The 23,780-nt window shown below is 40.2% G+C and overlaps 1 protein-coding gene across 2 annotated transcripts in view; it reads right to left on the bottom strand.

The window, feature by feature from the left end:
* Nucleotides 1-1,687: 1,687 nt before the first annotated feature.
* pnpla2 (patatin-like phospholipase domain containing 2) overlaps nucleotides 1,688-23,780 on the bottom strand; it is a 65,452-nt gene continuing 43,359 nt past the window's right edge. The window contains exons 5-9 of one of the 2 annotated variants that reach the window (XM_041196991.1): nucleotides 18,238-18,298; nucleotides 11,437-11,616; nucleotides 8,930-9,062; nucleotides 7,294-7,416; nucleotides 1,688-5,532 (exon numbers count right to left, since the gene is read on the bottom strand). In XM_041196991.1, the coding sequence (XP_041052925.1) occupies nucleotides 5,274-5,532; nucleotides 7,294-7,416; nucleotides 8,930-9,062; nucleotides 11,437-11,616; nucleotides 18,238-18,298 (756 nt within the window). In that variant the 3' untranslated portion in view covers nucleotides 1,688-5,273. The remainder of the gene's footprint in view (nucleotides 5,533-7,293; nucleotides 7,417-8,929; nucleotides 9,063-11,436; nucleotides 11,617-18,237; nucleotides 18,299-23,780) is intronic. The other variant, XM_041196992.1, reaches the window with a different exon arrangement.

The raw sequence follows: 23,780 nt of genomic DNA, 5'->3' as shown, positions 1-23,780 counted from the left end.
CCAGACCCATATTCTCTCCATTACCAAGACTTTCTACTTTCACCTTCACAATATTGCTGGTTTCAGCTGTTCTGCTGCTGAAACCCCTCATCTAGCCTTTGTTCCTTTAGACTTGACTATTCCAATGCTCTACTGTTGGCCTGCCACCTTGCACCCTCCATAAGTGAGAGTTCATTCAAAGTTCTGCTACCTGTATCCTGACTCACACCAAGTCCTGTTCAACCATCAATCTTGCACTCACTGGTCTATATTGTCAATTCTTTCCTTCCAGTTCATCAACGCTTTGATTTCAAAATTCTCAATCCTATTTCCAAATCCACTCCATGACCTAACCCATTCTCATCTCTAACCTCCTCCAGTCCTACAACCCTGAAAAACTTCTGCATTCTTCCAATTCTAATCTTGAGTATTCCCAATTTTCATCAGTCCACTATTGCAGCCTATGCCTTCAGCTCTATAAATCCCTCCCCAGACCTCTCCGCACTATCCTCCTTTTAAGATGCTTCTTAAACCTCTCTCTTTGACCAAGCTTTAGGTCTCATCATAATATCTCCTTACATGAGTCAGTATTAAATCATGTCTCTGTGAAGTACCTTGGGACATTTTACTATATTAAATAAGTGCTAGAAAAGACCAGTATACAAGTCAAGCTCCACTATTAACCCAAGGTTCTTCGTTAGTTTGAATTACTATGCTTTAGCCAACTATTGTTACATTGTGGATAATAAATTGAATATTGAATTATTTAAAGTCTGTATTGGCAGGGAGGATGGGTGGGGAGGGAAATCATGATTTTACCTTACTGAATTACGAAGATATCAACACATTAAATTAGCAAACTTACAAGCTGCATTGTTCTCCAGTTAGCAGGCAATTCGAGAGGTGCTAACTAAGAAACTATGGGGCAGATTTGTCTTCACTGCCTGGCATAGTGCCCACTTTTTACTGAACCAGCCCAGACTTCTGTTCCATTAATTTCAACCAAATGATAATCCAGTGAATCAGGGTGGGCAATCTGCTCAATCACATCAGTGCCCAGAGAGTGAAGATAAAAACCTACTCCCGTACATGGAGCATGCATATTAAAATGCTATGACACTGTAAATATGATCAAATGCTCCATTGCCTATTTAAAGCCACAGACTCTGTGCCACTTCCACAATTAAATCTGTCCCAAAGGAAAATTCATTTTACAATACTGGAAACTATTTGGCCTATCATACCCAGGCCAGTGATCTATCAAGTACCAGTTCCTTCTCCTTTCCCCCTAACCTTTCAAATGTCTCTGTCAAGCATTTATTTAGTTCCCTCTCAATAGTTGCCATGGATTTTATCTTCTTCATTATTCTGGCAAGGCATTCCACCACCATCTGAGTAGAACAATTTCTCTTACCTAATAGAAATAGTGTCTATTTGTCTGCTTAATACTCCTCAATTTTGGACACTTCTGTCAGGATATAAACTAAATACAACCACCCACCACTCAGCACTAACTCAACAATTCTGAGGAGTCTGCAAAAGATTGAATTAGTGAGAATATAGTGTGTGTGTGTGTGGAGCGACATATTGCTCAGCGAATGAAGACCCTATGAAATTTCACATCCTCCACACAATATAGAGCATGCCAAAATAGTATAAATTTGCGAGAGTAGGTTACACATGGGAGAAAATATCTTAGCAACCGAACTTGTTCTGACACATTTATTATCCAAAGCCATTCTTTACAAAAGGATTCAAGAAGCAGGGTTAACTGCATATTAATAAACTTTGCAAAACATAAAATAGTCTTTTGAGTCTCATTTAAATGAAAAGCTTCCCCGTTGCAGGGTCATTTTCTATCAGTGCCTAGAGATTATTAATCAAATTATATAGTACAAAGCATTGTCCACCGTAGCAGCATAATGCAAGTTATAGTGGCTTCTGAAGGTTTTTAAACAAATAGATTTTAGGTAGGTGTCACTAGGGGGAAAAAAAACAGAAAGAAAGAAAGAAAGCCCTTCAGAAAAGGTTATAAACTATGATAATAGACATCTAGAAATCATAATGTGAGGAAACCAGCACCACCTCTTCTCTATCTTCTACTTAGTATTAATTTAATAAGAGTGCAAAATCTAAAATCAGCATTAGATCATAGGTAAACTATAGTTGGATGCAATGTGTTAACAGAATTTTGTAATTAAGTTACAAAATCATTTGAAATGTAAAATCATAAGAGATGGTTTATCAAATTGGATTGTTTCCTTGCAATGTGTTCCAATATATATGAAACATCTAAATGTATTAGGGTTATATGGATCAGGTTTCCAAGTTAGACACTGGCTGGTGTCAAGTTAGTGGAAGCCAGGTGGAACACTTGAGGCACTTCAAATTATTTCAACACCTCCACGCTAAAAGGAGGAAGAGAAGCTGGTTTTCAGTTTTCAATGGCTATCTAGTGACTTTGCTGTGAAATGCATTGTGGAATCAGTGTTGGCTACGATGCCCTTCATGATTGGATAACTTCATTGATTTGGTTTACTCTTGGGTACACACTATGTAACAAAGAGCACCTTGCAGCTCAGTCAACCATATCCCTCCAAGGGTCAGTGCCCTTTGGGGAAAAATCCGGGTGGAAAGGAGGGTGAAAAGAGTTTCATTTCAACATAAACCAGTGAGATCCTCCTCAAATTATAGAACGTCCCCCATCCAATCTGCAACCCAGTCAATTACAATCTACAACTGTAACTTTAAATACTCACCACAATAAAACAAAGTCAAAATTTAGTAAGTACATTTTGTTTAAAAATAGCAAATCTATCCTCCTTTCAGCCACTTGAATTATATCTTTATGAAATCCACATCTTTTAGGGTGGAGCCTATGTACAGTTGATATAAACATTCTCAATTAATTTCAGCACAAGAAATTTAACATCTTTTGAAATTATTATAATAATGCAGATAAATCACATGGGGCAGTATATTCGTAATCCATAATATATACAAGGTAATATATAATAAATATATTATTTTTCATTTAAATGCATTTAATCTAGTGCTGGGCAGCTAAGGGTATAGCGATTAGGATACAGAAATGGGAGGTGCGGGGTTGGAGGGGGGTGGGGTGGTATGCTGGGAGGCTGAAATTGGTCTAAGCCAGTAGTGCTGGGTGCTTTTCTGGTGAATCAGCTTCAATGGGCAAGGAAGTTGGGTGTGGTGTAAAATGGGAGGCCAATTGCTAGAAGCCATTTAGCACTGCTGGTGAAGACCAATGTGCTACTGAACAGGCCTGACTGGTTGCACCCTTAATTTCCAATAGATGTAAATTATAGTCAAGTAATTAAGAGGTTCTAAAGAAGGGCTAACTTAGCACCAGAAGGTAATTGTGGCCCACTCTTTCGTATGTACAATGCAAAAGGACTCCATTATAGATTGCTTTCTAGCTCAATCAACCAAGGATTGGGTAAGATTTAAAGCAGAAGAGAGAAGCAAAGGAAAAATGGTCTATTAGTTCAACAAAGTATAAATTCTGCACTGGAGATTCAAATGAAGTCTATAAATCTTTTCAGTTCATGAGTGAGAAACCAACAATAAATTTCAACAGTGGTTGTACTAGGAGATTAAACCATTCTAGAAATGGTGGATGCCCTACACAGTATTTTACAGATATCTCTTTCCCTATCTGACATAATGCCTTATATACAAATTCAAAAATTTTAAAAAGTACCTACTGCATGCGTAAAAGGTTACTACACAAACTCTAGGTTCAGAGGATTGTGAATACTGCTTTAGCACACATGCAGTTATTACTCCAGCAGACTGTATAGAACAGTTACTAGAATATACCTTTATGGAGATGCAGCCTTTCCTACCCATTAAATTATAGTGGCATAATGATAATTTAAGTGATTAGATTGTAAGAATATTACATAACAAGGTATAAATTTATCTTAGAGAATAGAGCAAGACAGGCAATATTGCATTGGCCCGCAACAGGTATTCAGTACCATTCACTTCAATAGAAGTGAATCTTCAGCAGGTCATATAATATGCTAACAACCAAGGTGAATTTCTACTCTGACGTTTGTAAAATAGTCAGCCCTCTGGAACATCTGCCAATCAAATTTGTGGCGGGGGGGGGGGGGGGGGGTGCAGATGACCTATTGCTGGTCTTGGCTGTCTAGAAGTGAGTGGATAGTTTTTACTTTTGTTTTACAAGTAATGGAACACTGCACATCTACAAGCAGAGGTAAGTAATACAGAAGCTGAAAGTCAATATCTTGAGTTCAGCTGACAGATTTGCACAAACCACACCCACACTGAAGGAGTCTCTAAACACAAAAACAGTGCAGTAGAAACAAAACAATAAAATAATGTGTTTAGGCTGAGATATGAATCTAAAGTACATCACAAAAAGAAACAATCTATAAATATAGACAGCTATTGTGTAAGAAATACAGCAAAACTTAACAATAAATCCATTTAGGTTAAAAAAGCAAGAAATTTAAACCAAAGGATTTTAAATGACACTTTAAAAATTCCACTTTTTAAATAGTTCCAACTAAAATGAATCAAAGACTTAAAAAAACAGTAGCTTGGAACTGCATTGATCTGGCATAAGAATGTTGCACTGGTCCTATATGTAAAGTGATGAGGTATGAATACTTATTTACGCAATCTTCAGTTGGCAACTTCACTAGAAATTGTAATTTTTGTAAATATATCCCCCCTCCATCCACAGTGACATTACTCTTTGGTCTTCTACTTAGCTTTCCATTTCAGATTTCTCCAGATTTCTTTTAGGGATTCGCAATTCCATTCAGAAGTTCAAACCACTATCCAACAGCTAAATTTAGCTTCATTAATGACTGAAATATCCACTTTCTCTGAAAATTTTTGATTCTTTAAATACAAAAAATAAATTTGTCGTAAAATTTATATTTGTGACTCTTAAGGCAATAAAATTATATTCAAAATAACAATTACCAAAACATAGGCTATTTATCAGGGTACTGCTCTACTGAACGTGCAATATGGGTGCAGCCCCAACAATGAAACTGGTCACAAGCAATAGCGAAGTGATTAAAGAAAATAATTTTTTCAACTGGAAGAGGTTTGTTAAGAGCAGTTTAGCTGTGGATGCATAATTTCACAAGTTTTCAAACAGTTTATTTCCACATGGCACATTGCTGCATACGAAAAACATAAAATGTCTGTGTAAAAACAAAAATTATTTGCAGGTAACATGACACTTAGAGGATGAAATACTCTATGTGGAAGGAGGCTCCTTATGATGGTCAAATCTGGTCCCCATGGGCAGCAGAGGGTTTCATCTCTAAGCCAGGATCAAAATCCTGCTGATAGAGAGAGGCCTGCACATTCCAGTTGACATGGGGCATGCTGGGCCATAGGTGACGCTGGTATGCTTCACATTTTGAAATCAGATCCATCACTGAAGTATTGCTGCGGACCCACTTCTTAACAGACTTGTAGGTAGATGGTCCCTGTGGTATGAAAAGACTCTGGGTTCTTTGAAGCCGCATACTATTTTGCAGCCTGGAATGGAAAGAAGGAAACAAAATGATTGGCTCTTCCTCATTTTCAGTTTTTTTTTTAAAAAGTGATTTGTCATGAAGCTATTAATGTATTTAATGTTATTGAAAATTATTTTTTAAATAGAGGTTTAGTCTGTGGGTGTGTTTTTGTGTCTTAATTGGATTAAAGCCAGCTAGTCTGGGTGCTTTGATGTACAGTAGTTTTGAGATGTAAACAGTAAGGTAAAGGACATTTGTATTTTGTTGAATAGAGCATTCAAGCAGGGGAGTGAAATCTTGCACCTAGCTAGGAGAGAACAATCAATGTTTATATTACTAATAAAATTGGTACTATGAAAGGAGTTCAAAGGGCCTGGTGATACAAGGAGAATTTACATTCAAAGAGAAGAGTTGGGGATAACAGAGGGCAGTTTTGTGCGTGCAGGGCAGAGGCACTTAACATCAAAGCAGCTGTAAGCCTACAACTGTCTATAAAAGGAACCAAAGTGAAAGGAAACTTATTTTAAATTTGTAAGGTGAAAATGCTTTGCCTGGTGTCTGCTTCAAGTCTATGATTAATTGATATTAAAGATTGCCTTAGTGGAGATTAGTTTGAGAATGTGTTAAAAAGTTATGATAATAGTAATTTGTAGCCATGTGTATATGTTTAACTTGTGTAAATCAATAAATGTCTCAAATGGTTTGATATAAAAACCTCTCAGGAACTGGTGGTCTTATTCCTGAATTTAGAGCTGCAACTCAAAACAAATATAGGTTATGACAGTTGTTTAAAGTTCCCCTCTGATTTTAAGTAACAGCCTTTACCAACTGCTGTGTCATAACATGATTAAACAGGCATTAATATAGGAGAGAGGAGCTAACACCCTCTTCTCCCCCACCTCCACTATCAAATGCACTTTACTTATGAGAAGCTCCAGTTGAAAGTATGCTCCCCAGTGGGTTAATGACCATTCATTTCAATGGAAATTCTAGCAGATCCTGTGCCATACAAATCAAAAGGGTTCCAAGCTTGATTTCCCAGTGTTGAGTTCAATGATGTCAGCCTAGGGAGCTGGGGGGGAAGGTGAGTTCTCTGGCAATTCTATATTTGATCTCAGCAGTTGCCAAGGAGGTGAAGGAGAATCTGTGCTAGGTTGCCAAGAAAGAAATTACCATGGAATGGGGACAAAGTTTTCAATTATGACTATGTCAGAGAGAATTCCACAAGGAGGTGGGAGTGAGCAATCACTGAATTTAGATCAATTTAACTCATGCACTTGCCCCATCACACCTGTAGAATTAGATGGTGATGGTGATGGGCAGAGTACAAAGCTAGTTAGAAATAAATAATTTGAAAGCCAAGTGTGACCAAAGATGAATTTAATGTCATAAATAACAGAAATAAGTTAATGAATGTATATTATGCAGTTCAGCTGATCTCAGCCAGAATAGCCGTTGGAGTGCTACAATTGGCGTCAACTCACCAGTGAGGAACAGAGAAGGAAAACACAAACAGCTAATCCTGATCATTGTAGTATAACAGTGTTCAGGTTAGCAGGAGTTCATGTAGAACTGGGGAAACAGTACTGCCCACATTTTCTTTTAATTCTTTCAGGGGCGTGGGCATTGTTGGGCTAAGTCCAATTACAAAAGCAGAAGTCATAGGACTGGCAAGTTGGGTAGATGGAAAACGTACTAACATATTTATTTGTATGGAAAACTTCAAACATCCAACATTGCAGTCAATGTTTGCATGATTATTCTCTAATTCAACTGTCAGTACCTTGCTGAAAGACGACGTTCCAACTTTGCCTTGGCATTTGTTACAAAGTACCACAAAATACTGGCAATCTGGTCTTTCATCCAGTCAATATCTTCTGGGAGATCAGGCAACCATTCCAACATTCTGTCAGGTACAAATATAAAAAAGAGACAGGATTAGTTAAATGCCTGTGCACATATCTTCAGCTGGGGAATAAATGCAGAGTAGGTCATAAAATAGGAACTCCCAACACGTATAAAGCACTCCCTGATCTTGTGCTGTGTAATAACATCTTAGCCAACGTGCTCCTTTGCACAGTACACATTCCCATAATGCCACTCCAGTTCTAACCAAACTCTTTTGAATCTAAAGCAACATGACTTTTGGAACAGATACGGAATACTGGGGCACAAAAGAGTGAGTTTGTGATCTAAATTAGCATTCAGAAATGCAAACTATGAAAGCAACCTTTATAAATGTATCTTGGACAGTTCTAAATGCTTTTCTGCTAAGCTCTCATTTGTTGATAATGCTCCTGTGAAGAGACTTGGGACATTTTACTACATTAAAGAGGCTCTATAAATATATGTTGTGGTTGTATATGAAAACCCTGCCAGGTAACAAGTTGAAGCCAAAGGAGTTCCAGGTAGGCAAATGTAATTCATTCGTTCATGCGTGCTCTGCCCCAAAGCAGGTCCTTAGTTCACCATCTGCTGATGCTTCATGCTGAGCAGTTTCCTTGGCTGTTTTTTTCAGTGGTGGTTTACCATTGCCTTCCACTCTCAGGGGTAGGGCAAGGAGGCAGGTCCCAAGTCAACCTCAGCCAGAATATGAATTAAACCAATGCTTCTGCCTTAATTCTAAAGCACATGCTTACCATCTAGCCAACTAAGCTAACCAGCCCCATCAAACATAATTAAAAACACTCTGGTTATCCAATTATACAAATATTTCTCTCTTTTCAGGTAAAAGAAACCACAAAAGGCAATTTCCGACTTAACTCTTGGATTGTTAGTAACTCCAGGAAATTCCAGGCTCCTTGAGCCAACCATTTTACTTTTAATTCTCAATTAATGCAGTGTAATACTGAAAAATAGCCTAATTATACAGTACTGAAGCTAGTCAAAAACCAGAATTAGTTCTAATATTGAAAGATGAACTCTACACCTCAAAATAAGCATTATAAATAAAATGTCAGGTTGTCACCATCTCTCCTTCTAGACAGGCAGCTCCATGCCTTGGATTGTTTTAATAGCTTCTGACAGCTATAATGGTAGACGGCACTGTGCAAGCTCAGACTTGCTAGTGCTAATTCCACAATCTCACACGCTATTGGAGAAGTTGGTCTTGAAAGGAGCAGGGGCCAGAGGCATGGCTATACTATTGTACTCCAATTGTCTAACTAGTGCTCCCTGTGAATGAGGTTCATCACTGGGAGCACAGGGTTAGGGAATGAGCTCCTTTAACTTTAATAACTGAGGTTTAGCTTCTGGGGAAAATAAAGTGCTCCACCTAAAGGCTGAATTGATAATAGACAAACCAGGCAGTCAAACCCAGACTTCAAATGACATAAGATTTCTGATTTTCCACTACAGGCCCAAAAGGAAGGCAAATGGTCCCGAATGACGATGTGGAGCAACAGAAATTGCAAACTTACTTTATGGTGAATGAGACTGCGGATTCCAGGGGCAAGGTGTATGGAAGCATCATGGCAGAGGCTAGGCGGACTGGCAGCATGTTTGAAAAGACTGCACGGAAACGTCTTTTTTCAGCACAGGCTTCAAGTAGTGCTGAGAAAAAAGAACACAATTACAGAAAATGAATCAACTTCCAATCAAAACAAATTAGCACAAACTTGTGGGGGCGGGAATGTGGTATAAGAGCATAAGTCCAGGATATGAAAGAAATTGCTTGACACAGAAGGCAAGGACACTTCTGAGACTGTGTTCAGATCCATCTCAGAATACTGGATTTTGGATCGCATCGAATCTAACCATTTTCCATCCAGGTCACAGTGAACATAAAATATAATTTGTTCCTAATGTGAAACAAAATTACACCAAAAAGTCACAGGATGAATGGTGTTAAGAAACTGAAAGCTGGGAATTGAGGCTCACTCTTGGGGAACAGCAGAGGAACTTATAATTCCATCTGTTATTCCAGATGCCAACACGAAGGCAATTAGGGATGGGCAATAAATGCTGGCTGAGCCAGCGACGCCCACATCCCATGAACAAATAAAAGAAAACATGAAAATACTCCATTATCCGGAACTAACATAATGGCATCAATAATTTCAGACATTTACATTGTGGGGCAGGTGGTGGAAAGAAGTTTAGTAGCATAACTCACAGTTGCATCAGAGTGAGAGAAAGCTGGTTAGCATCAGCTATTCCTGGGTAGATGATCATTGGATGAGTGCATTTTCCTTAATGGGTTGAACATCCATGAGCTGGTGAGCTTGAAGCAAAAATTGCTGGCCACTATCTACATAAACACACCTCCCAATTCTTGATAAATAACCACAACCCGACCAAAGCTGCTACAGTAGGATCATTAAAACTTAGGGAAATAAACAAACTGGGCTGTCCTGATTAAAATTTCATCAACACAACAAGAGAGCACAGAATTCCACATCTGAGTCAATGAGAAGGAGTTAAAAAAAAAACCTGGCAAGTTTGCAAAGTTAGATCTATTTTGATAGAGTTCATCAGCATCGGGAAATATTAGGAGTGAGATTTAAATTTTAAAAACTTCAAAAATTTTAAAATCCCATTTTAATAAATGGACCCTCCTGAAAGCCGATTGAGCAAAGAACTGCTTAGGGGAGAGTTAAGCCACACTGAACAGACAATCTCATTCAATTACACCTGGGTGGCTGGAGATGAGAATATTTTATATGTGAACATACGAATTAGGAGGAGTAGGCCACTCGGCCCCTTAAGTCTGCTCTGCCATTCAGTAAGATCGTGGCTGGTCTGATTGTAACCTCAACTCCATATTCCTGCCTACCCCTGGTAACTTATCACCCCTTTGCTTATCCACCTCTGCCTTAAAAATAATCAGAGACTCTGCTTCCACTGCCTTTGCAGGAAGAGAGTTCAAAAGACTTATTTCTCTCCATCCATCTTAAATGGGCGACCCCTTATTTTTAAACAGTGACCCCTTCTCCTAGAATGAATAAGGGTGCAAAGCTGGCCATTATAGAACAAGTACTGGTAATCCTCTTCCTCTCTCCTCCAAATATCCAACATTGACCACATTGCCCTTATCCCATCACCAACTTTCCTTTTCTCTCCTTAGTCCTTAAACGTGATGCCGTCTCCAAAATCCATACCAATCTTAAAAGCAAATCCAAGTTTGAATGTCTTCAATCAGGTTTCTATTACTACCACAGCACCGAAATGGCCCTAATCATCATAACTTACATCCTCTGTGGCTGAGGTGCACTATTCCTCTTTATCCTTTATCACAATTGCCCACAAAATCCTCCATTCCAACAAATCTCTTCTGTTATCCAGCTTACTTGGTCCCAACTCTTACTAATCAAATTGGAGCTGGTGCATCTCTAGCAATCACCTCTCTTCACACTCCTGCACCATTACTTCGCCATTATCCTTGCCCACCACACCCCCTTTCTCATCTACCTGCCACCCTTAAAAATATCAGCCTTCACACATACTGACAATTCCCAATTTTACCCCTCAATCATCAGCGAGTTTAACCAAAGCAGCTGAACCATACATGATAGAAAAGTGCCAGGTTCCATCCCCAGTCTGCCAAGTTAGCTGATCTCAGCCAGGGCTGCAGTACAAGTGCAGAGGCTTGTTTCAAGTTCTTGGAATATGTAGTGAAAAAAAAAAGATTATTTGGCCAAGCTTTCCTATGCCTGATCATTATTCTGTGGCCATGACCTGCCAGATATGTACACATGGATACTGGAGCAAGATAACATTGGGCTTAGCTAATCTGAATGAAGTGCTGCAGTGACAATCAGCACCAATGGAATGGAATGCTGAGCAAGAAAAGACATTTACCCCTTTGAGCTGTAAGACTGCAGGTGACCTTACTTGAAGCAGTGAGCCATGCTATAGGAGCAGTAGGCCTTCCAATCCTTCAAGCCTATTTCACCATTCAATTATATCATGGGTGAACTTTGCTCACCTTGATGAAGTTGTGGTGACAGATGTTCCAGGATCTGGTCATTATTCTTACTGACCCTGTTTAATACTCTCATTTGATCTCCCTCTACTTCCATTGCCTCCTCCTCATCATCAGCTGCATCACATTCATTTGAAGCTGACTGGGAAGGGTTCCGCAAAGGTTGTGGCTGATTCAACAGAGCTGCAAAGTTGGAATGGAACAAGTATTGTTAGTTATTATTATTCTCGTGGAAAAGGCTGTTCTTTAGGTTGAACCAAAATAAATCCTGATTACTGTTTTAAACCTTATGCAGCTGGGTGTAATCTGTGCCTAACACTCGTTATGCAGACACCCAGATAGAGATGGCTCATCTACCCTCTATGTGGTTTTGGCAAGAGAACATCATCAGGAACAATTACATTTATAAAGTGCCTGTGATAGAGATGAACATTTGAAGGAACTTTATGGAGATACAGGGAAAATGGATGCTGACGCAAAGAAGGAAGCATTAGGAGCAGTATCCAAAATCATGGTCAAAGAAGTGGATTTTAAAGGTGGGTCTAATAAGAAATGAGAAACCTAATGGAGTATAGGAATGGCCTTCCAAAACATGGAGCCCAGGCAACTGAAAGTGCAGCTGCCAACAGTGAGATAAAAGCAGGGGAAATTCACACAAGAAGCCAGAGTCAGAAAATGATTGTGATGGGAAGGATTTGTAGGGCTGGCGGAGATTACAGAAATAGGGACAAATCTAAACACAGGATAGGAATTTTATATATGAGGGATTGTGAGCCATTGAGAAAACAGAGGTGACTGGTGATGAGGATTTGGTGCCAGATGTGATACAGGCAGCAGAGTTATGGATGTACTAAAATTTACGAAGTGTGGAAAATGGAAGTTAGGCTAGGACAGTCTTAGTGCAAGTTGAATCCAGAGGCATCAAAGGCAGAAGTAAGAGCTTCAACACCAGATGGGCTAAAGTAGGGTTGGAAGAGGAGGTAGGGGACATTGGTTTAAAATTAATTTTAAAAGAAGACACTCAAATTGGAAGTTACACATCTTTTATATCCAAGGCACAGTTAAACACATTTGTTGTAGCCTTTTTAAAGGGTAAAGCATTCTTCAAATAAAAGCATTTTAATTGCAAAACCTACTAAGAATGAAAATACCGCTAATATCTATAAGATAATGCTCAAAGGGAAGGTGCTCTAGCGGTTGTCCAAATTGGGTCAATCTGAGTTAACAATACTTTGAACCAGCCATCAAGTGCATACTTGGAAGACATCCAAGCACTAATATTTCTTTTTTCATCATCCCTTAATGTTTCTAGGTGTGCAGATTGTTGTCAATGTAGGGGGAGATGGTGGTGGTGATGATGGTGGTAGTTATGTCACTGGATTAGTAATCCAGAGGCTCAAGCTAATGCTCTGCGGACACAGGTTCAAATCCCACCACAGAAACTGGGGGAATTTAAATTCAACTAATAAATCTGGGGAAAAAAGCTAGTCTCAGTAATGGTGACCACGACAACTATCATCAGTTGTTGTAAAAACCCATCTGGTTCACTAATGTCCTTTAGGGAAGGAAATCTATCATCCTTACCCGGTCTGGCTTGCATGTGTCTCCAGAACCACAGCCATGTGGTTGACTCTTAACTACCCTCTGAAATGGCTGAGCAAGACACTCAGTTCAAGGGCAATTGGGGACGGGTGACACCCATGTCCCATGAAAGAGTAAAAGGAATAAAGAAGATGACCTCTGTCTCAGGTTGACCTTCAAAGCGTTTTATGACTCTAAGAAAGAGTACATATATTGTGTGCATCAGCAGTTTAACCTAGCCTTGGAAATCCAGGACCATAGTGTGGTTATGTTTATGGAAGTCCTGTAAAGATTGTATTTTTTTGCTCCATTAAAAGGAGACAGTTATCTGTCTCAAAAATATTTATCCTAAGCTCTGCAAGAAAACGTTTTCAAGGACAGTTCTCTTTTGACTGGTTTGGGTCATGAACAATTTCCAGGCTTTCGTATTTGTACTCATTTAATATCTTGTGCATCTGGGAATAACTTGTTTGGGAGGCTAGTCCAATAAAAAATTTGAATGGCATGACCAAGGATATATTTTCTGAAGTGAAGAGAGGCATGAAAAAGAGCTCCTATATTTGGCACCAATAAAAGCATTTATTGCTTGCCTGGGCAGACCACTGCATATTCATTACTTTATGCTTAATGTCACAGAGTGACTGAGGGCTTCCATTTGGAAGTGCTGGACAGTTTTTATTGGACATAAGAAAAAGCATTTGGAGTGAGCTCAAATTGTATTTTCTGGAGGAACCAACTGGGAAACACAAGAAACACAACTGGAGCAAAGACATACTGTCAGGACAGCATATGGATGGAATAGAGTTGATTTTGGGGCCCTAGAACCAGAAAGCCAGACAGGGCTACAAGTAGATTCAGATGATGCCACAAGCTACAAGAGCACAAAGTTATGAGTTATTTCATTTTTCCCAAAACAGTGGAACCAGAGGACATGGCCTACGCTCAAAACTAATCTGCAGAAAATGTATTTTGAGTTTGAGTGGTTAAATCTATGAATTAGATTCCCTAGGAAGATCATAGAAGCAGGGAGTACCAATTCATTCAAAATGCAAATTTTGGGATACAGTATATGAGTAATTTAAGCCATGGCATTTGGTCAGTGGAGAGGGAAAAGGTTGGCAGACGTTTTCTTATGTAGAAAATCGTGCTTTACAGTTCAACAACACCAGATGCCCTTTTAAATTTTAGCAAAGCAAAGCTAGCAACTATTTGTATATGTTGAGGGCTGTATTTATATGAACACACTTCCCCATTCTCAATAACCAACCACAACCTGAAAAAGACTGGTACAACAGAAACATCAAGGATCAGGGAAGGAAAAATAAATGGGCTGTCGCGACAATTCTAATTTCATCAACTCAAGAGGGGGGAAAGAAAGCTGGCATGTTCAGAAAACCAAATCCAGTTTGATAGAATTTGTAGAGACATCAATATCAGGAAATATTAGGAGCAAGATTTATCATTTTTTAAAAACAGCAACATGGAATATAAAAAATTTAAATACATGGAGCCCCACTCACTGACACTGATAGCTCAATAAGTATAACCACTGCTCAGAATAATTAAGATGTATAGACCAAATAATCTCAAATTTCAATTCCTAGACTGTGCTGGGTTCACTGAACTCAAGGGCTGCAGTCACGTTCAGTCAGAATTTCTGTTCCTGAATGCAATCCGATACCATCTGCTGCAGGACCAGATATGATGCCACGTTCAGGTAAATTATTCAACTTTCTCATTAATTGCATGTCTAAAGATATTGTGTGCGATGCATTTACTTCAACTCTTTACAATAAATTCCTTTTTCAGTCCATGTGTATGTTATCCCTTTACACTAACATTTTTGAAATTCACCACAGATACAGCCAGACTGGCTGAATGAGAAACAGAGAACCTTTAAAGTCAAATAGGACTCTTTGCCTTTGTTATGCCCACAGATGATGTTTTTTGCTGAGGAAGCCAGGTTTCCAAACAGAAATCTGTCTTACTGATCATAACTTTTTTTGTATTTTGAAAGCAAGGAGGAAAAGCTTTTTTCTTAAATTTTGTTTGTGGGATGTGGATGTCCCTGACTAGGCCAGCATTTATTGCCCATCTCTGACTGCCCTTATTCAGAAGGCATTTTAAGAGTCAGCCACATTGCTGTGGGTCTGGAGTCACATGTAGGCCAGACCAGACAAGGACTGCAGATTTCCTTCCTTAAAAAAGGAGATTAGTGAATCAGATCAGTTTTTATAACAATCGGCAATGTTTTCATGGTCACTATCATACCATTAATTCCAGGTTTTTACTGAATTCAAATTTCACCATCTGCCATTGATGGGATTCGAGCTCAGGTTCCCAGAAAATTACCCTGGGTCTCTAAAATACTAGTCCAGTGACAATACCATTATGCAACAGCCTCCCCGGAAGCACAGAACTCCAGGAACACCTTTAGGGTTTTGAAATGTTAAAAGATTCATTAACAAGAAGAAAGAAAAGTTTAAGCACATACAATTAAAGTTACACAGTTGAAACAGTCTTACAAAACATTCCCCCCAACCCCCATCCCAAAAAGAAGAAAACCCACTTGGTCAGAACACACAAGTAAACTGCTTAGCAAAAACTCCCTTATAGATTTTTAACAATAAAAATCCAATAATATTACCCCAAGGTAAAACTGCTGTTACTTAAGTAAAGGTATACCAGACAACTCCTCAAACACGTCCACTCTGCTGTGGAAATCCAAGAAAGTTCAGAAAACAAACTGCTTTCTGAAACAAAGACTTTTCTGGTTTGACTGGATGGCTGTTTTAGATTTTACACCTTCTACTCCCCGCTACACAGCCACCACAATTCAGCTCAACATCTTTCCTTTTCCCCTTTCATCAAGGTTCCATTGTCCTCAGCACCTCTTAGAACACAACTTTTCCAAAATATGAAAACTTTTCATATTTCCTGCTGCCTCCATTTTCGGGTCAAATAAAATTTGATAACTTTCCCTTGTTTACTTATGAAATCTTTTAAGTTGTAAAAGTACCTTAGGCTCCCTTTTGAAATTTAAACAGCTGCAAAGCCAAGTCCCTACTTATCTTCTAATGCAAATTAAAACCCAACTGATTTACTTGCAAATCCAACTTCACCATAGCCTCTCATTGCAAATGCATGCATCTAGCTCCTTTACCCTTTTACCTCTCAGCTCTCACAGATGAGCTAAATTGTCTCCATTAACCTTCCCCCAGTTGGATACACACACACACACACCTCCTTACAGAATACCACCATATTCCCAAAATATTAAAAGAAAATAACATCCATCTTCACGACTTGAAATGTTAACTCTGTTTATCTCTCTACAGGTGCTCCCAGACCTGAGTATTTCATATTTCCAGCATCTGCAGTGGTTTGATTTTATATTTGATTTGTTTTAAACACTGTTGCAACCCACAAGATACAAATTGCTGCTAAATCTGCTTTGCTAAAATTTAAAAAGGTGCTGGTGAACCATAAACCAGCAAAAAGCCAATATTTCTGAAGGCAATAGGAGAGGAAGTAAACTGGTAACCAAAAAATATGTTTTGGAAAGTGGTTACTTAGCATCACCACCAGATGGCAAAAAACAACCTGGAAGCAACCTTCTGCTCCAAAGTACACAGACAAAATATGTTGAAAAGCCCAATTATTCCAAGTAACAAAGTATAGCCCTTCATTCTTCTTTCAATTCCCAAAACTTTAGGCCATGATCCTCAGGTGGAATATCATCAATGCCATAATTTGATTGATCCAACAAAAGACAGGTTAGAACTACACCACCCTTTCTCCCTCCAGGGAGTTTCTTTCCTTTCTCTACGTAGAATCTGAAGACCAGTGATGTCTCCTAGCAAGTAGCTCAATATGAATATAACAAGACTGGGATTATGTTAGGTTATCCTACAGCTATGGCAGCCAACGAAAGCTGAGTCAGTGATATTTGTTTCCAGATAAATAAACACTTCTCTATAAACGAACAGTTAAATTAGCCTCCGGTTCAAGTTTTTAAAGTTAGCAATCAACCTTTTGAATTGTCTTTGTCAGAATCCTAAAAATTGAAGTGGTGGCAATGGTGAACTTCGTGGCAGCCATAAAACAAACATGGTTACTACCAATTGGATTGCCTTAAAACCTTCCGCAAATGAAACAGTTTTAGAAGCAATTCCCAGCACTATGACATTAAACCTAGCCAAATTTGGGGGGAAATTCAGACCAATTGTGTGTGAATATGTTGCCTACAGAATGACTGGTAGGTGCAGTTTTGTTTTCAAAATTTACTTATTGGAAGCTCTGTGGCATCAGAAGAGGATAAAATCTAGGAGACAGGTCATGTCATGGAATGTTGCCTTCATCAGTAGTGGCAAGTTGCATTGTGAACATAGCAATATCATGACCCTGTTCATCTTTCACATTTTTCAGTCTCTCCATTGAATTAAAGGGATGGCCTATTTATTCGTATGTGGCGACTGAATGATTAAGTGATAAGGAATGTAAAATTCAGCACATTCATAGACTACCATGCATTTTATTAGGGTATAAGTGTTGATCTGGTGTTTCACAAAAGAAGGAATTTTTCTGCTATTCTGTTTGATCACACTAAAACATCCAAAATAAGCACATGAAGACTGCATAATTTGGCTCCTCATAAATTCATCCAGGTGGAAAGGAGAACAATGTGTTCAATCTTCAAACCTCTTGTGCACTTTTCCTTATGGAGATGATCTGAACTGAACTCTGGAATGGCTCCCGGGAAAGGGACTGGATAAAATAAAGAGGAATCTTGACTTCAGGGATGGGGGTGCATGCTCTTTAACATATGCACTAAGAATATCCAGGCTAGACATCCATATTTACTTGGTTAACAATGGACCAGTGGGTGCTCTAAAATTAATCTCACTGAAGAACAAATGGAACACAAGCAGTAAGTAGATCTTCACCTTCCTTCTCCCTTTGTCTATAAAGGTGGATTTAAGATTCTTACCATCTTTTTAAAAGCAAAATTATTGGGTAGACCTATCATTGATTTTTTTCAAAAAATCAGACTCACCTGAAGAATTAGCTCTTCTTTAGGCTACATATGCATTGGTTGCGACTGCCTCGAGTAATTTAATCTAATTTTACAGAATATCGTTCTCACAGGCTTAAAAAAATAGAGACAGCAAATAAATCTGCATAGTTAAAAAACGTAGCAGGAAAACATTGGTCCAAACTCACAATTCCTCTTGAGGAAGTCAAATGCATCACTGTATCCCTGTTTCCACATATCCCGCATCACCTGCCAAATGGATTAAAACAGATTGAGTGGACAAATCTGTATTAGGTTTGGGCATGGCAATTGCTAACTTGTACAAATTTTCACATATTTTTCATTAGTATTAAATATGCCTACTGTGGAAAGTTCACTGAGAAGTCAGCCTTCTGGTTAATCTGTATCCTATCATCAAAAAGACATTTATGGAACTGAAACCTGCCTGTAATGCTTCAATGATCAACGAAATAGGAACTGTGCTGGTGAACTACGCAAAAGTAACAAAAACAGAAAATGCTGGAAAAACTCAGCAGGTCTGGCAGCATCTGTGGAGAGAGAAACAGAGTTAACGTTTCGAGTCAGTATGTCCCTTCGTTTGAGCTGAAAAGAAGTCTGGGAAGAGCATCCTGCAGTCAGCATCGTGGTGAAGCAGCCCGGCAAGAGTGTCCTGCAGTCAGCATCGCAGTGAAGCAGCCTGGGAAGAGGGTCCTGCAGTCAGCATCGCAGTGAAGCAGCCTGGGAAGAGCGTCCTGTAGTCAGCATCGCGGTGAAGCAGCCTGGGAAGAGTGTCCTGCAGTCAATTCTTGTTGAAAATCACAAAGAGTGACATCACAAGACAGTGCGAGAACGCAGTAGAAAGATCAGAACCAGCGCGAGTGCGGGGAAGCTTCAAAAAGTGACATCAGCACAAAGGTGAGAGCTGATTGGTGAGTAGTGGGTAAGTGTTTTTCTCCAGTTTAAAATAGATTAAGCTAAGGAAAGGTAAGGGTTCTTGTTTTTATTTAAAGTGCATAAACAATTTAACTTTTTAAAAAAACTGTATTTAAACTGCATTTTACTGCATGTAAGGGTTTTCTTTCAACTAGGGGCATGGCAGGGCAGCTCAGCCCCATGTTATGTACTGCCTGCAACATGTGGGAAGTCCTGGATGCTCCTTGCGCTCTGACCGACCAGTGTGCAGGAAGTGCCACCAGCCGCAGCTACTTGAGCCCCGAGTTTCGGGGCTTGAGCAGCAGCTGGAGGCACTGAGATGCATCCGCGAGGCTGAGTGTTTCGTGGATAGCATGTTTTTAAGATGTGGTCACCCCACAGCTTACGGAAGTGCAGACAGAGGGGGAATGGGTGACCATCAGTCAGAAGAAAGGTGTCAGGCAGGTAGTCAGGAAATCCCCAGGGTGCATCTCGCTCGAGAACCGTTTTTCTGTGTTGGAAAATGGTAAGAGTGAAGATTCCTCTGGGGAGCGCAGCCACGCTCATGGTATGGTGAGTGACTCAGCTACACAGTATGGGAGGAAAAAGAGGGGAAGAGCAATAGTGGTAGGAGATTCAATAGTAAGAGGAACAGAGAGGTGTTTCTGCAGCCGTAGATGTGACTCCAGAATGGTATGTTGCCTCCCTGGTGCCAGGGTTAAGGATGTCACTGAACGGCTGCAGGGCATTCTAAAGGGAGAGGGCAAACAGACAGATCGTGGTACATATTGGTACCAATGACATAGGTAGAAAGAGAGATGAGGTCCTGCTAGCAGAACTTAGGGAGCTAGGAAACAGAGTAAAAAAAAGGACCTCAAAGGTAGTAATCTTCCAGTGCTGCACGCTAGAGAGTATAGGAGGTTATCCCAGATGAATACATAGCTGAAGAGATGGTGCAGGAGGGAGGGTTTTGGTTTTCTGGGACATTGGGACCATTTATGGGGGCGGTGGGACCTGTACAAAGTGGACGGGTTGCACCTGAACAGGAATGGCAGCAACATCCTTGTGGGCAGGTTTGCTAGTGTTGTTGGGGAGGGTTTAAACTAACTTGGCAGGAGGATGGGATCCTGAGAGGAGGTTAAGCAGGGGGAATTGCACAGACAAAAATTAGAAGAGAGAGCAAATGAGCCTGAAAGGCATAGAAATTATAGGCCAGTTAAAGCATAAGGGAGCTTGGCAAGGTTGGATGGTATTTATTTTAATGCAAGGAGCCTGACGAATAAGGTAGATGAGTTAAGGGCACAAATTAACACATGGAAATATGATGTAACTGATGTCACAGAGACATGGTTGAGAGGGGGGCAGGATTGGCAGCTCAATATTCCAGGGTATATTGGTCTTCAAGCAAGACAGGGAAGGAGGTAAAAGAGGAGGGAGTATCGCAATATTGATCAAGGAATCAATTACAGCAGTAAGGAGGGATGACATCTTAGAAGGCTCTTCAAATGAAGCCATATGGGTAGAACTGAAAAACAAAAAAGGAGCAATCACATTGCTGGGAGTGTACCATAGGCACCCAAACAGTCAGAGAGAAATAGAAGAGCAGATATGTAGGCAAATTTCAGAGATGTGTAAAAATAACAGGGTAGTAATAATGGGGGATTTCAACTTCCCCAACGGTTTTGTCATAGTGTGATAGGTTTAAAGGGAGTGGAATTCTTAAAATGCATCCAGGAGAGCTTTTTAAGCCAGTATATAGAAGGTCCTACAAGAGAGGGGGTGGTCCTGGACTTAATTTTAGGGAATGAAGCCGGGCCAGTGGTAGAGGTATCACTGGGGGAGCATTTTGCGAATAGTGATCATAACTCCGTTAGATTCAAGGTTGTTATGGAACAGTACAAGGATTGGCCAGGAATCAGAGTTCTAAATTGGGGGAATGCCGATTTTAATAAGATCAGGTGTGATTTGGCCAGAGTGGTTTGGGAACAGCTACTTTTAACTAAATCTGCGTCAGACAGTGGGACTCATTCAAGAAGGTAATAGGGGGAGTACAGGGCCAACATTTTCCAGTAAAGACAAAAGGTGGGACCAACGAATCCAGGGAACCCTGGATGTCGAGGGATATACAGGATTGGATAAAGAGAAAAAAAGGAGGCTTATGGCAGATACCGAAGGCTCAAAACAGCAGAAGCCCTAGAGGAGTATAGAATGTGTAGGGGGGACGATCTTAAAAAGGAAATTAGGAGAGCAAAAAGGGGGCATGAAAAAACATTGGCAAGTAAGATAAAGAAAAATCCAAAAGTTATTTTACAAGTACATTAAGAGTAAGAGGATAACTAGGAAAAGAGTGGGGCCCATTAAAGACCATAGTGGTAATTTGTGTGTGGAGCTGGAAGACGTAGGTAGGATTCTAAACGAATACTTCTTGTCAGTGTTCACAAATGAGAGGGATGATGTGGGTATGGAAATCAGGCAGAAGGACTGTGATTATAATTAAAGAAATTAGCATAGAAAGGGAGGAGGGTCTACGTGGTCTGGCAGGCTTAAAAGTAGATAAATCTCCAGGCCCGAATGAAATGTATCCCAGGCTGTTGAGTAAGGCAAGGGAGGAGATAGCAGGGTGCTAGCAATAATTTTCAATACCCCTCTGGTCCCAGGAAAGGTGCCAGAGGACTGGAGGACAGCCAATGTGGTACTGTTATTCAAGAAGGGAGGAAGGGATAAACCAGGGAACTACAGGCCAGTCAGACTAACCTCAGTGGCTGGGAAACTATTGGAAGCTATTCTGAGGGACAGAATTAATCTACACTTGGAGAGGCAGGGATTAATCAAAGACAGTCAGCTTGGTTTTGTTAAGGGGAGGCCATGTCTGACCAATTTGATTGAGTTTTTCGAAAAGGTGACCAGGTGTGTAGGTGAGGGCCAAGTAGTCTACTTGGACTTCAGCAAGGCTTTTGATAAGGTCCCGCATGGGAGACTGATAATGAAGGTAAGAGCCCATGGGATCCAAGGCAATTTGGCAAATTCGATCTAGAATTGGCTGTGGCAGGAAGCCACTGGTTGCATGTATCCAATGGTGTTCCACAGGGATCGGTGTTGGGTCCCTTGCTGTTTGTGATGTATATATAAACAATTTAGAGTTGAATGTAAGAGGGTTGATCAGTAAGTTCGCGGATGACACGAAAATTGGTGGCGTGGTAAATAGTGAGAAGGGTACCCTTAGATTACAGGAGGATAATAGACAGGCTGGTCAGATGGCCTGATCAGTGGCAAATGGAATTTAATCCGGAATAGTGTGAGGTGATGCACTTGGGCAGGACAAACAAGGCAAGGGAATAGACGATGAATGGTAGGCCCCTGGGAAGTATCGAGGATCAGAAGAATGTGATTGCGTGAGAGAGAGTTCAGAGGAGATTTACCAGGATGTTGCCTGGGCTGGAGAGTTTTAGTTATGAGGTGAGATTGGATAGACTGGGGTTATTTTCCCTGGAGCAAGAGGAAATTGAGGGGGCACATGACTTAGGTGTATAAAATTATGAAGGGCATAGAGAGGGTAGACAGGAAGGAACTTTTCCCCTTGCGGGAGAGATCAATTACCAGGGGGCATTGATTTAAGGTAAGGGGCAGGAGGCTTAGACAGAATGTGAGGAAGAATTCTTTTACCCAGAGGGTGGTGGGAATTTGGAACTCACTGCCTTAAAGAGTGGTAGAGGCAGATACCCTCACAACATTTAAGAGGTATTTGGAAGTGCACTTGCGATGCCATGGCATACGAGGCTAGGGGCCCAGTGCTAGAAAATGGGATTAGAATAGTTAGGTACTTGTTTGACCGGTGCAGATTCGATGGGCTGAAGAGGCCTACAGCACAGAAAAAGGCCCTATGAGTCTATGACTCTAAGTGGAAATGTGACATTTCCACTAACACGTGACATGTGACACTTCCACTTCTTTTCAGCTCTGAGGAAGGGCCATATGGACTCGAAATGTTAACTCTATTTTTCTCTCCACGGATGCTGTTAGACTTGCTGAGTTTTTCCAGCATTTTCTGTTTTTGATTCAGATTTCCAGCATCCACAGTATTTTGCTTTTATCTATGCAAAAGTCACATAGCTTTGCATCTGCTTCAATGGAAAGTTTGTTCTAATCACACAGCCTACTACCCATGCTTCTTCACATCTATACCTTGTAGCAACCAAAAGTATTAAATTCTGATCTGGAGGCAATTCATCTGGCTCATGCAAGGCAAGTTTTGCATGGACTTGCCTGCTCTGAGAATAGCTCAGATTCTGTGGATTTTGTAAACAGCTCATGTTGGCTTTAGGCACCCTGTAATACCTGTCCCTCTTTGCCATATTGGTGAATCAGAAAAAATACGGGGGATAAGGATTCTTCCCAGAGTGAAGATGGCCTTTTAGCTGGCAACTCAAGGATCAATATACTAAGCTAAATTGCTTACAGGCTAAAAAGTGCTTCATCTGCCAATACAACCGTTGCAGGTTTGAGATCATCAGTCATAGCTTAATTGAGCCAGATACACCACCAATGTACTCCCTTCCAATCATTCTCAGGACACCAGTTATGCAAGGTTACAAAATGTCAAGTGATCAAAAGCTTTCTGATAGTTTATTACAAGTTGCATTTGTTCCAGATTAGAGCTTGATACTCCCAGTTACTAACGCTCAGGGAAGAAATTGAGGCACCTGCTGATAAGACCATAAGACCATAAGACATAGGAGCAGAAATTAGGCCATTCAGCCCATCGAGTCTGCTCCGCCATTCAATCATGGCTGATAAGTTTCTCAACCTCATTCTCCCACCT

The sequence above is a fragment of the Carcharodon carcharias genome, chromosome 10 (assembly GCF_017639515.1).
Source record: "Carcharodon carcharias isolate sCarCar2 chromosome 10, sCarCar2.pri, whole genome shotgun sequence".
Lineage (NCBI taxonomy): Eukaryota > Metazoa > Chordata > Chondrichthyes > Lamniformes > Lamnidae > Carcharodon > Carcharodon carcharias.
This window is presented reverse-complemented; position numbering and strand designations above follow the sequence as displayed.